Source organism: Plecotus auritus (assembly GCF_963455305.1).
Source record: "Plecotus auritus genome assembly, chromosome: 9".
Classification (NCBI taxonomy): Eukaryota; Metazoa; Chordata; class Mammalia; order Chiroptera; family Vespertilionidae; genus Plecotus; species Plecotus auritus.
Genome location: NC_137783.1, coordinates 117,873,985 through 117,889,378, shown reverse-complemented (window position 1 = coordinate 117,889,378; position 15,394 = coordinate 117,873,985). Strand labels below are relative to the sequence as shown.

Below are 15,394 nucleotides of genomic sequence, written 5' to 3'. Positions count from 1 at the left end.
GACCTACCTTTCTTTCTTTTTTAAAAATTTATCTTTATTGTTGAAAGTATTCTTTATGTCCCCCCCTTTTTTCCCCATTGACCCCCTCCACCCTGCACCCACCCTCCCCCAGGCTGTTACCACACTACTGTCTGTGTCCATGGGTCAGCATGTAAGTTTATCTCTTGCAATGTATATGCAAGTCTTTTCTGAAAGGAACTATTCTAGGCCCTCAGAAGAGGCCTTGTGATATGCAATTGATACAAAAGGCCTAGGAGAAGGTTGGATACTGGACACATTTCCATTCTCCAAACTCACTCTCCGACTTTCTTCACCAGGAAGATTTCTGAGATCACCTATAAGCACCAACACTTCAGCCACGCCTTGAAGTAGAAAGGCCAGGGAAACTTTCTGGAAAGGACAAGCAGTTGGTCTCCCCTTCCCCAGTAGTCTGGGTCTTCATGATACTGCAGGGGACGAATGGGGCAGGAAAATCAAAATCAGGGATGTCTCCTCTTTTCTTCCCCTTCTGTCCTAGTCCCATGTCCCCTTGCCCTGTTGTCGCTCAGTGGGGCTTAGCGTCCCCAGCTTCTATCACCGGAACTGGGGTCAACTTCTAAGATGATGAAGCATAAAGAAAGCAAAGAGGAAGGAAGGAGAGAAAGGAAGGCTGGAGAGAAGTGAGAAAAAAAATGAAAAAGGGTTGGGAAGGAGGAAGGAAGAGGAGAACAGCAAGGGGAGGTGGAACAATGAAGGTCTGAGGCTGTCAGAGGCGCACGGTTCCTGCGGCACGTCCGTCCCTCGTGCCTCCGGCCCGCAGCTGCACAGCGCGCAGCGTGTGGGCGCTGAGTCACAGTCCCCGAACCGGGAGCCGCCGTGCAGGTCTGGGGGGCTGGCCCTGCTTGGCATCTGCGAACTTTTTTTTTTTTTTCCTCCTTCATTAAGGCTATGTGCTGACTCCCACGTAGGAAAACTTATTAAACCGCACGTACTGCCTGACAGCTCTCGCGCTGGTCCGAGGCGGCCGGCTGGGGGCGCCACAGCCTCGCTTATGAGCCCGCCGGCACGCTGGGGCACCCGGCCTGGAGAGGACTGAGGTGTCTCGCCCCGCTGCCAGTTTCCTGGAGGAGTCTGAACATTTTGCTGGAGTATCCTCTCACTTTAACACCGCGGCAGCCCTGGGGAACTCCTCACTTAGCAGGCTCCGGAGACCCCCCCAACTATCCGAGGCGCGCTTTCGCGCAGGGCAGTGAGCAACTCCGTAAAACCTGGGACGCGCAACCCGGAGAATCTAGGCAGTACCTCGGTGTCTCCGCAAAGCCTTGGGCCATTTGTGCGAGGCTCCGCGCGCCCCGCAGAAAGAGGGACTCCTGACAGCTCAGCGGGCACGGAGAGGGGCCAGCGCCCACCCGCGCAGCTCTCCCACCTCCCCACGCCAGGCAGCGCGACCCAAAGGCTCCCAGGCCGCCGAGGACCAGGGACACCCTCCCTCCCACGACGCGTGACCCGAGAATGAATCAGCATCGAGACAGTTTATTGGTTTGCTAGTTCGCATATCACCCATTTAATGTAAATAGATTATACAGAGACGCGGTGTTTCCTTCTTCCACAAGAGGTAATCAGTCTCCTCCACACACACAAACTCGCACACGTCCCACGCAGCAAACAACGTTACACCTCGCTGAGACATTCACGTATTAAAATACTGAGGAGGGGGGACAATACAATTGCTTTAAAATGCCCTTAATACAATATATAATGTACAAAAATAGCTCTATATTTGAAGTTACAAAAGAAATCTTGACAACAACAAACTTAAATATCGATAGTTACCTCTGTATAGACAACACGCATTGCACTTTTCCTCTCTAGGTTTTGGAAGGTTCAAGTAATAGTGGGGCTTGCGCTCCGGTGGGGTGACACCCCGTGAGAAATCAGTTTGGGGGAAGGCACGGCAGTGGCCCAGACCCTTGCACCGGCAGGGTCTCAGCATTTTATTCTCAGTTTCTCTCCGTGAGCCTGCAGGTACTCCCTGGGATTCTCTGCCACCTCCCCGCCTCCCGGGACACCCAGACCGGGTTTGGGCGAAAGGAACGCTGCCTCTGAGGAGGAGAGACCCCTGCAGAGCCCAGGGCTCGCCGCAGGAAGGTGCCTCCGGGACTCCAGGTCTGTGCAGGGCTGGCTCAGCCGGGTCCCCAAGCGCTGAGAGGCTCGGCTCGGGAAGCCCTCCGCCTCGGGAGGTCCCCTCCAAATGCATATGCGACTGAAAGCTGCTACCACAGCTAAATCCTAAAGAGGGTAGCCAGCACTTGATTCGAGCGGGAGGCTGGAGCCAGGCGTGCGTGTGGCTGTGGGGACGGCAGAGTCCGGCCTGGGCCGGCCTCGGGCAGGGAGCGCCGGCGCCTGCGGCCGTAGCCCTGAGGGCTGATCTTGTTCCTGGGGGCGACGCCGTCCTTGTCCTTGTCTGTTAACTGGTAGATCTGATGCGCCAGCTTCTGCACGCTGCACGTCCCGAAGCGACAGCCTGAGCTCCGCAATCCTTGGAATCTGTTCACACTATGGCGGTAGCGCCTGACTCGGACGCGGGCGGTGAGACTGCTGGAGAGGGAAAGGAAGGCACATGAGACCCCTCTTCCAGCAGGGCTCGGGCCCCCGCCACCAGGAACAGGAGCGTTCTAGGACCAGAGGGGACTGGAAACTGCCACCGCGTCCTCAGCTGCCACACTGCCCTGACGACCCCAGAGCCAGGGCAGCGAAGAACTCCCCTTGCCCACCCCGCTGCTGCAGCGCCGGGCGTAGTTACCTGGCCTGGGTGCCGCGAGAGGGCCCCTTCACGTCCTGTGGCTGAATGATTGTCTCGGCAAGCCCGGCCTTCGTGTCAGCGAGCCCCGTGGGGTAGCTGCTGGATACTCGAAGTTCCCTCTTTCCACGACTTAGCGCCCATTTATTCCATCTAGAAAACACAAATAGACTCGATTCGCATGGGTCCAGGCGAGGTCCCGGCCCGTCGCTACCCGCGTTCACTTCTAGCCCCTCGGGACCAATGGCCACTTTCACGAGGATTGAGGAAAGCTCTGCCTGCGACTCACTTCTTTCGGAACTCCGACGCCACGTCGAGCTGCGCGGTGTCTGCGCCTAGGAAGGCGAGCGAGTTTAGGTACAGGAGGGCGACGGGAACCAGCTTCATCCCGGCGGCGATGCGCAGACCCTTGGGAGGGAGAGAGAAGAGTGTGAGCTCGGGGACCTGCCGCACCGCCCTGGCTGGGCATCGAGGGCGGGCAGCGTCAGCCCGCGTCTGCCTGGCTCGGACGCTTATCTCCCCGGGCGCAGAGAGGCGCCAGCGGCATTTGCACTCGCCGAGCGGGTGACAGGCCCCGCAGGGGAGACCCCTTCCCAGTGCCAGGTTCCCTGCTCAACTCTTCGGAATTTGGCTGACAGAGCAGAGGGGTCTGGAGTTCCAGTTGTGTGCACGAGCTGGGCCCAGAATGTGGGGCGCACCCTCGCAAAGGACTGCTCACCCAGCGCTCCCAGTCTCCCGCCTGGGCAAGGGCCCCTTCTTCACACGCCCCGCCTGCCGCACCTACCTGCTGAGCGCGTGATCTGCCAAGATCTGGGAGGAGAAAGTTCGAGACGGCGCTCTGGCTGTGGCAAAACCCCAACGTCCAAGCTGCAGTGAGAAACCAAAGGTGGTAAGGCTCCAACTGTTTCGTCTAGTGTCACCCAGAAACCTCTGAGTGGCTAGCGCTGGTTCCCCGGCTTTATAGGAGCGCAGGGGGCGGGGCCTGGGCTGCCCTCCCGCCCTCCCTCTCTTCCTTCCAGCGTGCGCGCTCCTTTACCGGGCGCGCTCATGGCTTGCCTGTGGGTGTGGGGTATGGAGTTTGGGTTTAGGGGTAGGGGTATCCTTATGCCCAGGGCTTAAGGGATGAGCCTCAGGAGATTGGTGCAGGCATTTCCACAGCCCCGACTCTGGGCACAGGATTCACACCGTAATCCCAGGCAAAGCAGGGCCGGTACAACCTCTTGGGGTCTTTACCGAGTATGTCTGCAGCCTACTGTGCGGGGCCTCCTGGCATGGAACTGCTGGAGCTAGCAGGGTACCACGCGGATGGGCCAAAGCCCGGCTCTCAGGAGCTGCGGTCTCCAGTGGACCGCGCCCTCTGCCGGCTCCGAGTCTGAGCTGGCCGCGACCCCAGACTCCATCAGAGCAGTAAGCACTGGGCACAAAGCATAGCCTAGAGGAGGGGGTCTCGCCAACACCCACCCCCGAGAGCGGCGGAGACTCCGGGGTTCTGGAATGGGCTAGTAAGATTTCACAATAGGGCAAGGCTCAGAAAGGCTAGTTTGAGAATTGGGGTGGGGGGGTGGGGTATTTTAAGTTTCAGCATTCCCGTGCACATTTGGAAATACAGGAATAACCAAAATTAGGGAAAACGATACCATTCCGGTTTCCCTTCCCCTTGTAATCGAATTATTCCTTATAAGGTTACAACCTGAGTTTGCCCGGTTGCCTCAGAACTTTCATTCACCCACTCTAAAGGTGAGGATTCACTGCCAGGGAGCACACCGATGCTTCACCCAGTTAATGGCTACAGTCCACAAAGCACAGCCACATCTTGATCCCCTTTGAGCCTCACACCTCACACCTCCGCTTGGATTAAGCGAGGAAGGTGGCATTACTTTCCTCATTTCACTAAGTGGAAAACCGAAGTTCAGAGGGAGAATGTATTTGCCCAGAGTCACAGCAAAGGCAGTCAGCAGTAGAGTCCTACCTCGGCTGGCAAGCAAGCACGGGAACCTGGGGCGCGGCGTGGATTTTTCCAAGCTAGGGTCATCATCCCCTCAAAGGGGAGAGGAGAGCGCTAGCCCCCGCCCAAGCATTTATGCCTGTTCGTGATGAATCACCCCCAAGCACGTTTGTCACCCCTTTGTACTCTCCCATCACTGCTTCTTGACTCTACTTTCTTGTCTTTTGGGGACCAAATTGGGGAGGGAACTCAGCTCCAAGAAAGGCTCCCTACTTCTTGAATGCGAGCCTGTATTGTCCTATCACCCACTCACTACCCCAGTCTCAAGTCCTGAAGCGCAGTGCCTAGACTGGGAGGCCGAGGGCTCTATGGCAATTCGCGGTGTGAACGTGGGCAAGTCACGTCCCTCCTCTGGTTTCCCCATCAGTAACCTGCCCCAGCAGATCGCTCAGCTTCTTGCCCGCTCTGCCTACTGGTTCTGCCATACATGGGAAGGCGGCTGGGCGCTGGGTCACGCGGACCTTTCCTGGACTGGGCCGCACGCGCTACTGGCTCAGATGCCCTTTTTATTTCCCAGAACCGTGGACATTGCACCTGGGGAAGGTAAGGGCGTGCCAAAGTAATTTCGTCTGAGGATTCTTCCTCGAGTCACCTGAGTGGACCTGAGTTTCAGCTGAGAGTAGGGGCAGATTCCTGGCCCTGGAGGGTCAGAGCGGTGCAGAGCAAACGTACTGGCTGGGTCCGGGCCTCCTGGCTGGCCGCAGGGCAGCCACCGCAGCAGACCGGGTCAGGCGGTTAGTCTGTCCACACCGCAGACAGCAGGTAATACTGCAAGTCTGCTTTGTTTCCAGGAGCCTCCCCATCCTGTTGGCTTTTTCTTGCTTGTCTCCCATTTCCCATCTCTTCCTTTTCAGTGCGTCCCCTGTAAGTCAAGCTCATCGCACAGACCCTGTCCAGGACTGGCTGTCTATCTTGTCTGGGGATGCGACTCATTTGTCGCCAGCTTTCAGCTGGGTCCGCGCCAAAACAAGGTTTTACTTTCATTTCCCCGGCGCGCGCCTCTGACTACTGGGGAGGTCAAGGACAGCTGGGCGCCGGCCTACAGCCAGGGAAGGTCCCGTGGTCTGGATTCGTCCCTTCCAGTTCACACCAGCCCTTGGAGGTTTGGTCTGCAGAGGACTCTGCTGCTGTACCTCGCTGTCTCCCGTGTCCTTTAGGAAAGCCTCTAATCCCATGGAGGTGAACCAGCTCTAGCTCTGGCTACAGGATCAGGAAGCGTGCTCTAGTTGTAAACTTCGCTCCGAGCTTTGGGCGGCTAGAACGAGCAAAGCAAATGCAGGAGTGCAAACTCGGATCTGTGTCTCTCCCTCCTCCCCCGCCCACCTCCCCAACCCCCCTCCCTCCCCCGTCAGCAGCTTGGTCGCGGTGCCAAAAATTCTCACAAGAGAGCCTAGGCACGCTCCTTATCAGCCCAGGTGCGCGGTGTAGCTCAGGCACGTAGAAATCCCATGCTTGATAACCCTGACAATTCTTTCTTTAAAGTTCTGTTTGGCAGCTCCGGAATTTGCTAACCCATTCGTATCTGACGGGGGAGGGAGAGAGAGAGAAGGGAGGGGAGAAAAGAGATAGATCGTGGGATATAAGTAGAAAAAAAGCTATAAAATTTGCCAAATATTGGCATCTATTTAATTTCCGTGTAACCTCGGGTTCCCGCTTATTTAATCAACATAGAAGAAAAAAATATATTACTAGAATGCGTTTTCGGTTAAATGGTCAGATCTAGAAGGAAACACCACAATGGGAGTTCCGCTTCTGCTGATTTGTTACCTTGGAGTTTCATCTATCCAAGTTACAGTGATTACAGATTCACACTGAGTACAAGGAAGGAAGGAAGGAAGGAAGGAAGGAAGGAAGGAAGGAAGGAAGGAAGGGAGAGCTTTAAAATCTCACTTGCAAAAGAAGAGAGAGAGAGAAAGAAAAGAAATTCTGGTTAGGGTGGGGGGGGGACAATGGTAAGATATGTACACATATAATACCTTAATAAAAAAAAAGAAATTCTGGTTAATAAGAACCCACATTTTTTTGTGTGCCCAAGAATTTTTAAATAAACTCCAATGCACTGTAATAAATGTGTGTATCCTGTTATCATATATACAGACGTACAAATATGCTGAAGGCTTGTTGTATAATGATGTCTTAACTTTTCTTCACCTTCCAACTGAATTATTTTTAGGCCCTCGGTCCAAGCCTTATTCTTAGTAATGTTTGGAATTTTAAAAAGTTTGTGGTGGTGGCTTCTCAGCTAACATGGACACAATTCCTAAAGCCAGTGTGACCACACTCAGGTCATGTAGAAAAGTAATAAGAAACAGTAAATGATATTAATGACATTAATAAGAACAAAAGTGAGTAGCTAAATGCATTGCATAATTATTTCAGATGCTTCTTTTTTCAAACAAGACATTTTATAATGTATTTACTATTCATATGGTTCAGAATGCCTCTGCTAACCTGAGTGCTTGTTTACCAAGTTCATTTGAAAACACAAAGTGGGGTTACAGAAAGGACACAATCAGCCTTGTGGATTTGCTCACCCACAGGGAGAAGTAAAGAAGGATACAAAACAAAGCTCAGGGCACTTTTGAGGGGTCTTTAACTTCTTCAAGGAGCTAATAAAATATAGGTTCTTTCCAGAAAAAAAAATGCACATGTACACAAACCAGTTTAAATTAGGCATACAGTTTCAGGAGGTTGACCAAGCTAAGAATGCTGACACAGAATAAAGACCACTGTTTCTATAGCATTAATTGGAATGATGGAGTATTAAAGGGCAGTTAACATCTCTCTTTAGGGCATAATATTTTCCAGAGTATCAGCATAAAGAAAAGTAATGCTTTTGCTGCTTCATTTTTGTGCTCCTGCACAAAAATGGAAAGAATGTAAGTTGATATAGGACAAATGAAAGAGAACACAGAGAAGATGGTTAACATATAGAAGCTTGTTATACTAACAGCTATAACAGAACAAGGTGAAATGACTTTGAGATAAATTTACTATCGATGGAACAATGAGTGGCATTCATAAATAGATTATAAAAGAGATTATTGGACCATTTGGCGTCATCCCTAGACAATGAGAATGGCTACCTGCATCCAGGTAGGGATCCTGCACTATCAGATTAGAGCCACTGGAATGAGGCAGTTCTTCTGTATGGACCTGCATGACTTGAAAGTTCCTTCATTCCTTTAACAAATATTTACTGAGTATGTATTACATGTCTAGCTCTGTGCTAAGTACTGGGCACACAGTAATCATAAATGCAAACATCATTCTTACCTTCAACATGCTTACATCGTGGTGGGGTAGTCAGTCATAAATAAATCCTCATAGGAATAAATATATGGTTATAAACTGTGGTAAGAGTTCTGAAAGAAAAGCAAGACTAGTGGGATCAAATGTTCCAAATGGAGGAAATGGCATGTACAAAGGCTTAGAGATGAGAAAGAATTTGGTACATTAGAGAAAAATGAAAGGAGGCCAGTGTAGTTGAAATGTATCAAGTGAAGAAGAGTGATGTGAAATGAGATTAAATAGGTCATCAGGATTAGAGTAAACAGCACATTTTGGGACATGATGAAAATTATGCACTTCATTTATAGTGATGTAGGAAGATATTGATAGGCTTGAAGAGGGGAGAGACATGACCTGATATACATTCACTTAAAATATCATTTTGGCTATCAAATATGGTTGATAGATTAGGGAGGAGCAAGAAAGGAAGCATTGGTGCTGCCCTGGAGTGGAGAGGGCCCAGTCCCCCCATAATCTCTATTAATCTACCCTTGCTCGTGCGCGCACGCGCGCGCGCGCGCGCATGCGCGCGCGCACACACACACACACACACACACACACACACACACACACACACTCTAAGCTTCACCAACAGAGCCAGTTTGCGCCATGGGACATGCAGCCTGTTCAGTTGCACAGGGCCCTGCACTTGGTTTAATGCTCTGCTTGGTACTGTTTTGAAATTTTTAAAAGTTTCTGAACAGAGCTTCCTACACTTTCATTTTGCACTGGGCTCTGCAAGCTATGCAGCCAATCCTGCTTACTAAATACACATGCACTCTAAGTAAACGCTCTGCAATCTTGCACAGCATCGATTTATACTGTAGCTGCTCACATCAGGGGTACTTCATGTGAGTGTCAAGATTCGACTAGTCATATAATCACACATGCGAAAGCAGCAGCTGGACAATTTCTAATAGCCATCTCTGACGCCACCTTCCTACACCCCAAACACACAGCCAAGGAAAACAGTGTGTTTGCTATAGAAATTTAATTTGAACAAGTGTTCATAACTCACTTGCTGTCCTTAAGTTTTACCTAAATGGAAAGCCTGGAACCACCAGTAAAGCAGGGAAGCCAGTTAGGAAGCTATTGCAATAGTCACGGTGGGAGGTGATAGTGGCTCTGGCTGGTGGGGTGTGGCAGTAAGAGTGCATATAGTTGGGAAGTGGGAAGTAGGATCAATAGGACTGAGTGATGAATGTGAGGCTGAGAGAGGCAGGTGTCAAGAGTAACAATCACTAAGTTTCTCACTTAGTCAACTGAGTGAATGGAGATATGGCAATGAATCAAGGAATTTTCTGCCACAGCTACTTAGTCTCACTTGTTACTGGTTGGAAGAGGCCATTTGAAGAGGCCCCAGCCCTGCCTGTGGACGTTTAGTCAAGTCACACTCTCATACCACCATTCTGAAGTGTAGTGGCTAACCACAGGAAGCACTTGAAATGACTGTACAGATTAACCACTTACTCCGCGACAGTCAACTGTAGGAGCAATGGACTGATAATTCTTGCTCACTAGTAATCGCCTCCTTTTTGTCTTCCAAAGCATACTAGTAAAAGAAAGGCATCTGCTCTGTACACATCATCATGTTGCATAGTCTTCCTCCCTTCCTGCTCCTACCAGCCTTCTGTAAACTGTCTGGGCTTGCTTTATATCCTCACTTTTTTTTTTTTTAATCTCCACCCAAGGATATGTTTTTTATTGATTTTAGAGAGTGAGGAAGGGGGAGAGAGAGAGAAACATCAATGTGAGAGAAATATCGATTGGTTACCTCCAGTAAGTGCAGGAATGGAATCCGTAACCTAGTTATATGTCCTGACCTGGAATTGAACCTGCGAACTTTTGATGCATGGGATGAGAGATACTCCAACCAATGAAGACATCCAGCCAGGGACGTCCTCATTCTTTGATGAAAGGTGTTCATGCTTATCTCAGGGGATAGTCTGACCTTCAGCCAATTTCAGTAATCAGGCTGTCTTGTCAGGGCTTATCAGGTTCAGCAAACTGCTAGCTGCTGGCTGAAAAGCAAAGCATAGCTCTAGTGTATGCTAAATATGTTCTTGTGTGCATACAAACACACGGTGCCTTTCTACATATACCTGGGATATCAAAATCTTTACGCTAAAAAACACTTTAAAAATAATTTTTTACTTTTCAATTATAGTTGAGGCACAATATTATATTAGTTTCAGGTGTGCAACTTAATGATGAGATATGTATATATAACTTACAATCTAGTACCTATCTGACACCATACATAGTTATTACATTATTATTGACTATATTCTATATGCTATACTTTACATGTCCATGACTATTCTTTAACTACCATTTTGTACTTCTTAATCCCTTCACCTTTTCCACCCAAAACTTCTCCCATCTGAGAACCATCAGTTTGTTCTTTGTATCTATGTGTCTGTTTCTATTCTGCTTCTTCATTTATTTTGCTTTTTAGATTCCATACATAACTGAAATCATATGGCATTTGTCTTTCTCTGTCTGACTTATTTCACTCAGCATAATACCCTATTGTTGCAGATGGTAAGATTCATTCTGTACTATGGATGAGTCATATTCCATTGTATACTGTATATGCATCAATTCTTCTTTATCCATTCATCTATTGATGGACACAAGTTCCTCCCATATCTTGGGCTATTGTAAATAATGCTGCAGTGAACATATGGATGAATGTCTTTGATTTAGTATTTTTGGTTTCTTCAGATAAATACCCAGAAGTGGAATTGCTGGGCCCTTCTTTCTCTCTTGTTATAGTCTTTTTTTTTTTTTTTTCCCAAAGTTTATTTTGTCTGGTGTAAGTACTGCTACCCCAGCTTTTTGTTTTCATTTTCATAAAATATCTTTTTCCATCCCTTTACTTTCTCTGTGTGTTTCTTTTGATCTGAAGTGAGTCTCTTGTAGACAGCATATGTAAGGGTCTTGTTTTGTTTTCTATTCAGCCATTATATGTCTTTTGATTGGAGCATTTAATGCATTTGCACTTAAAGTCATTGTCGATAGACATGTATTTATTTCCATCTTATTATTCGTATTTTTTATTTTTTTCTTTTCTTCTTAAAGAAGACCCTTTAACATTTCTTGTAATATTGGTTTGGTGGTGATGAATTCCTTTAGCTTTTTCTTGTCTGGGAGGCTCTTTATTTGTCCTTTGAGTCTAAACAATAGCTTTGCTGCGTAATCTTGGTTGTAAGTCATTGCTTTTCATCACTTTTTAAAAAAAGTATGTTTATTGATTTCAGAGAGGAAGGGAGAGGGAGAGAGATAGAAACATCAATGATGAGAGTCATTGATCTGCTGCCTCTTGCACGCCCCTCACTGGGGATCAAGCCTGCAACCCAGGCACGTACCCTTGACTGGAATTGAACCCAGGACCCTTCAGTCCGCAGGCCTATGCTCTATCCTGAGCTAAACCGGTTAGGGTGCTTTTCATCACTTTGAACATTTCCTAACAATCCCTTCAGGCCTGAAATGTTTCTGTTGAAAAATTGGCTGATAGTCTTACGGGAGCTCCCTTGTAGATAACTGCTTTTCTCTTGCTGTTTTTAAAATTGTCTTTAACCTTTTACATTTTAATTATGATGTGTCTTGGTGTGGGTCTCTTTGGGTTCATCTTGTTTGGAACTCTGTGTGCTTCCTGGACTTGTGTGTCTTTTTCCTTCACCAGGTTAAGGAAGTTTTCAGTCATTATTTCTTTAAATAGGTTTGGAATGTCCCTGAAATTGCTATGTTACAGTAGCCTTTTGGTAACTCTTCCTTTTTATGATACATAGCCACCAGCATGGTATGGTCTTTCCTGGAGAGGCAGACCAAGGGGGAGAATGGTGCTGAGACTGGGAACAAGGTCCCTAAAGAGTCTGCTGCTTAGGGAGCTGGGGAAGGGCCCAAAGCCCTTCTTCACCTAAAGCCAGTGGGTCCAAGGTGGTACCTCTACCACTGGCCAAGACAGAGATCCCAAGGACCCAAGTAAGCCTGCCATGCCACCAAGTCCTGATCATCCAAAGGGGCCAGTAAGAAGGCAGAAGCCAAGAGCTAGAGGCAGGGTGGAGAGAAACTAAGATTCTGTTGGAGTTTTTATCCCCAACAAACCATCACTGTAACCCATTTACCAACAAAAATCCTCCCCCTCACAAAAATAAGTAAAATGGGAGTCCTACCTCATGTCATATTTAAAAATTAATTCAAAATAGATCAATGGCTTTAATATAAGAGCTAAACTATTGCAGATTACAAACAAACTTCCCTCTACCCTCAAGGTTCTTCTGGTTGATTTAATAATTAAATAGACATATGACAGATTAGCAGTAGAAAATAACCAAATTTAATATATACATTTGTATGGGAACTCCACATACATGAGAGAGTCAGAGACCCCACACACAGGAGAGTTTCAGAGACAGAAGAGGAACATGAAGGATTGGTGAAGTAAGGTGCCTTGGGAATTTCAAAAGGAGAAGATCATTAGTAAACAGAAGTTTGCCCTGCCCTATAGATAGGTGGAAGGGAATTCTTTTTTATTATTTAAAAAAATTTAAAAATTTTATTGATTCTAGAGAGTAAGAGGAAAGGAGAGATTTGTTATTCCTCTTATTGATGCCTTCATTGGCTGATTCTTGTATGTGCCCTGACTGGGGATTGAACCTTGGTTTATCAGGTCAACACTCTAACCAACTGAGCTACCCAGCTGGGGCTAAGAAGTTATCTCTTATAATCTCTTATGGACAAGGCCTCTAATTCAAGTTCTTCTAGGTCTTTAGGGTTGGGGGCAAAAGTTTCTCTTGAGCCTGTGGCTAAAGTTACCTGTAGCTCAAAACAATCTGCACACCATAGAGGCATATCTTGGGGTGGCTCATTCTGGACCCACACACTATGATACTGTTAGAAGAAAACACAAGAATAAATGACCTTGGATTTGGCAATGGATTCTTAGATATGACACCAAAAGCACAGAAAACAAAAACAGAGAAACTGAACTTTATATACATACAATGGAGTATCATTATTCAGCCATAAAAGAATGGAGTACAGATATATGCTAAAATGTAGATGAAGCTTGAAAATATTATACTAAATGAAAGAAAAAAAAGTCATATACACTGAGTGGCCAGATTATTATGATCTCTGAATGATAATAATCTGGCCACTCAGTGTATTTGTGTGTGTGTGTGTGTGTGTGTGTGTGTGTGTGTGTATATATTTTAGAGGCCTGGTGAATGAATTCGTGCATGGGTGGGGTCCGGCCAGCCTGGCCAGGGGGAGGGGACTTGGGCGGTGGGCCAGACTGCCTGCTGGTCGAACTCCTGGTCGAGGGGACAATTTGCATATTAGCCTTTTATTATATAGGAGGATATACACTGAGTGGCCAGATTATTATCGTTCAGAGATCATAATAATCTGGCCACTCAGTGTATTGTATGATGGAATTTGTAATGAATATCTATAATAGGTATTAAAAAACAAAATCCAACCAAGTGAATTTAAAAATCTAACTGGCTTTAATTGATTCATGAATTAAGCAGCATCCCATTTAGCAACTAGAAGGGTGCTCTGAGGGGTTACACAACTGGTAGGTTTTTATCGAGAAGAGGCTGAGGCAAGAGAGATATTAACAAAAGAAAAGAAAGGATTATTCTTGGGCCCTGACATATTTTCTTTGAGGGAAGAGTAAAAGAAGGTTTTTTTCATGTAGATTGCCTCATCTCTCTACGGGCAATGGAGAGGATGCATGTGACAGATTGCCTTACTGGTACTTACCAGACAATTCCATACTGGTCCATTAAGATTATGTTTCTGGGAAAAGTTGAAAATGCAATTAGATCAGGTATTAAATCTAGGTTTGGTATCATGGGCTTTTAGCATGAGTGACCCCATTTTGGGCCTGTGGTTTTTTTCTTTTCTTTTAAAAACTATTTTTATTGATTTCAGAGAGGAAGGGGGAGAGAGAGAGAGAGAGAGAGAGAGAGAGAGAGAGAGAGATATCAATCATGAGAGAGAATCATTGATCGCTGCCTCCTGCATGCCCTTTACCGGGGAATGAGCCAGCAACCCAGGCATATGTCCTTGATGGGAATTGAACCCAGGCCCCTACAGTCCACTGGCTGACGCTCTAGCCACTGAGCCAAACTGACTAGGGCCATGGTTTTTTTCTTTGCATAGGTAAATCCACAGACACAGAGAGCAAATTGGTGGTTACCAGGGACTTGGGAAAGGGGAAATGGGAGTGACTGCTTAATGGGTGTGGGATTTTCTTTTGGATGATGAAAACATTTTGGGACTAGATAGAGGTGATAGTTGCACAACATTGGGAATGTACTAAATACCTCTGCATTGTACACGTTAAAATGGTTAATTTTATATGTGAATTTCACCTTAATTCTAAAAAAGTAAAATGGGGAAGGAACTTGATAGCTGCCTTAAAAATCTGAAAGGCTATCAAAGATAGGGATTTTTAGGTTTTTTTTTCTGGGTAGTTCCAGAGAGCAAAATCAGGGGAAGTTACAGGACAACTATGACTTTACAAGGAAGAACTTACTATGGAAGAACTAACAAAAGGTCTGTTAAACAGTGGAACTCGTTGCCTCCCAAGGAAGTAACATTACTCTTTACTGAAAGTGGATGATGAGCTTTCAGGGAAGTTATAGAGAGGATTCTTACATGAGGAGCGATTGAAGCTTTTGTTGTTGTTGTTTAATTACCTTCAAGATGAATCTGTTATGTTACCTCCACCCCTGCAATAAAGCTGAATCAGTGTGACAACATGCCATTTGCAAATACACTCCTAGAGTTCAAATAGTCCTTTCTGGGAGTTTAAGTTCTTCCAGGGCAGCCCAACCCTCTCAATCTGCAGATGAAGAAAATGTGACACAGAAAGAGGAAATGGTCAATTACAGTAAACTTTCAGGAGTTGAGACACCAACTCTCAGGACGCCCAGTTCAGAGTATCAGCCATTGCAGCTTCCTCCTGGTAGTTGGAGAAACTGGACATTCACTTCCTAAAAATATTTGTTAAGCACTTACCAGACACTTTGGTAAATGTAAATGGTAGTAAGGGTTAAATACTCAATTAGTAAGGAGTAGCGAAGTAAGCAACCACGAAGATGATCACATTTGCAAACTATGGAGATTCCCAAACGTCAGTCTACCACTTGTAACATATCCTGCTACTAAAACTTCAAGAGATAGAAACAGATGACAAAAGCATCTGGGTGTCTCACCAGCCAAATTCAAGATGATCAGCAAGAGGTGCAACAAAAAAGAAAGTAACCTAGATAATTCTTAAGGTTAGATGATGAGATTCA

The 15,394-nt window shown here is 46.8% G+C and overlaps 1 protein-coding gene across 1 annotated transcript; it reads right to left on the bottom strand.

The window, feature by feature from the left end:
- Positions 1-928: 928 nt before the first annotated feature.
- Positions 929-3,783, bottom strand: ADM (adrenomedullin). The gene is made up of 4 exons (XM_080641185.1): positions 3,564-3,783; positions 3,069-3,187; positions 2,783-2,932; positions 929-2,577 (listed from the first exon to the last, which is right to left on the bottom strand). Exons 2-4 carry the CDS (start codon positions 3,164-3,166, stop codon positions 2,262-2,264), a joined length of 564 nt encoding a protein of 187 aa, XP_080497311.1. The 5' UTR covers positions 3,167-3,187; positions 3,564-3,783; the 3' UTR covers positions 929-2,261.
- Between the last annotated feature and the right edge of the window lie 11,611 nt (positions 3,784-15,394).

Coding starts and splice junctions, on each gene's coding strand:
- ADM (XM_080641185.1), bottom strand. CDS start 3,166: ATGAAGCTGGTTCCCGTCGCCCTCCTGTACCTAAACTCGCTCGCCTTC. Junction 2,933..3,068: donor GCGTCGGAGTTCCGAAAGAA/GTGAGTCGCAGG, acceptor TGTGTTTTCTAG/ATGGAATAAATGGGCGCTAA. Junction 2,578..2,782: donor TCTCGCGGCACCCAGGCCAG/GTAACTACGCCC, acceptor TTCCCTCTCCAG/CAGTCTCACCGCCCGCGTCC.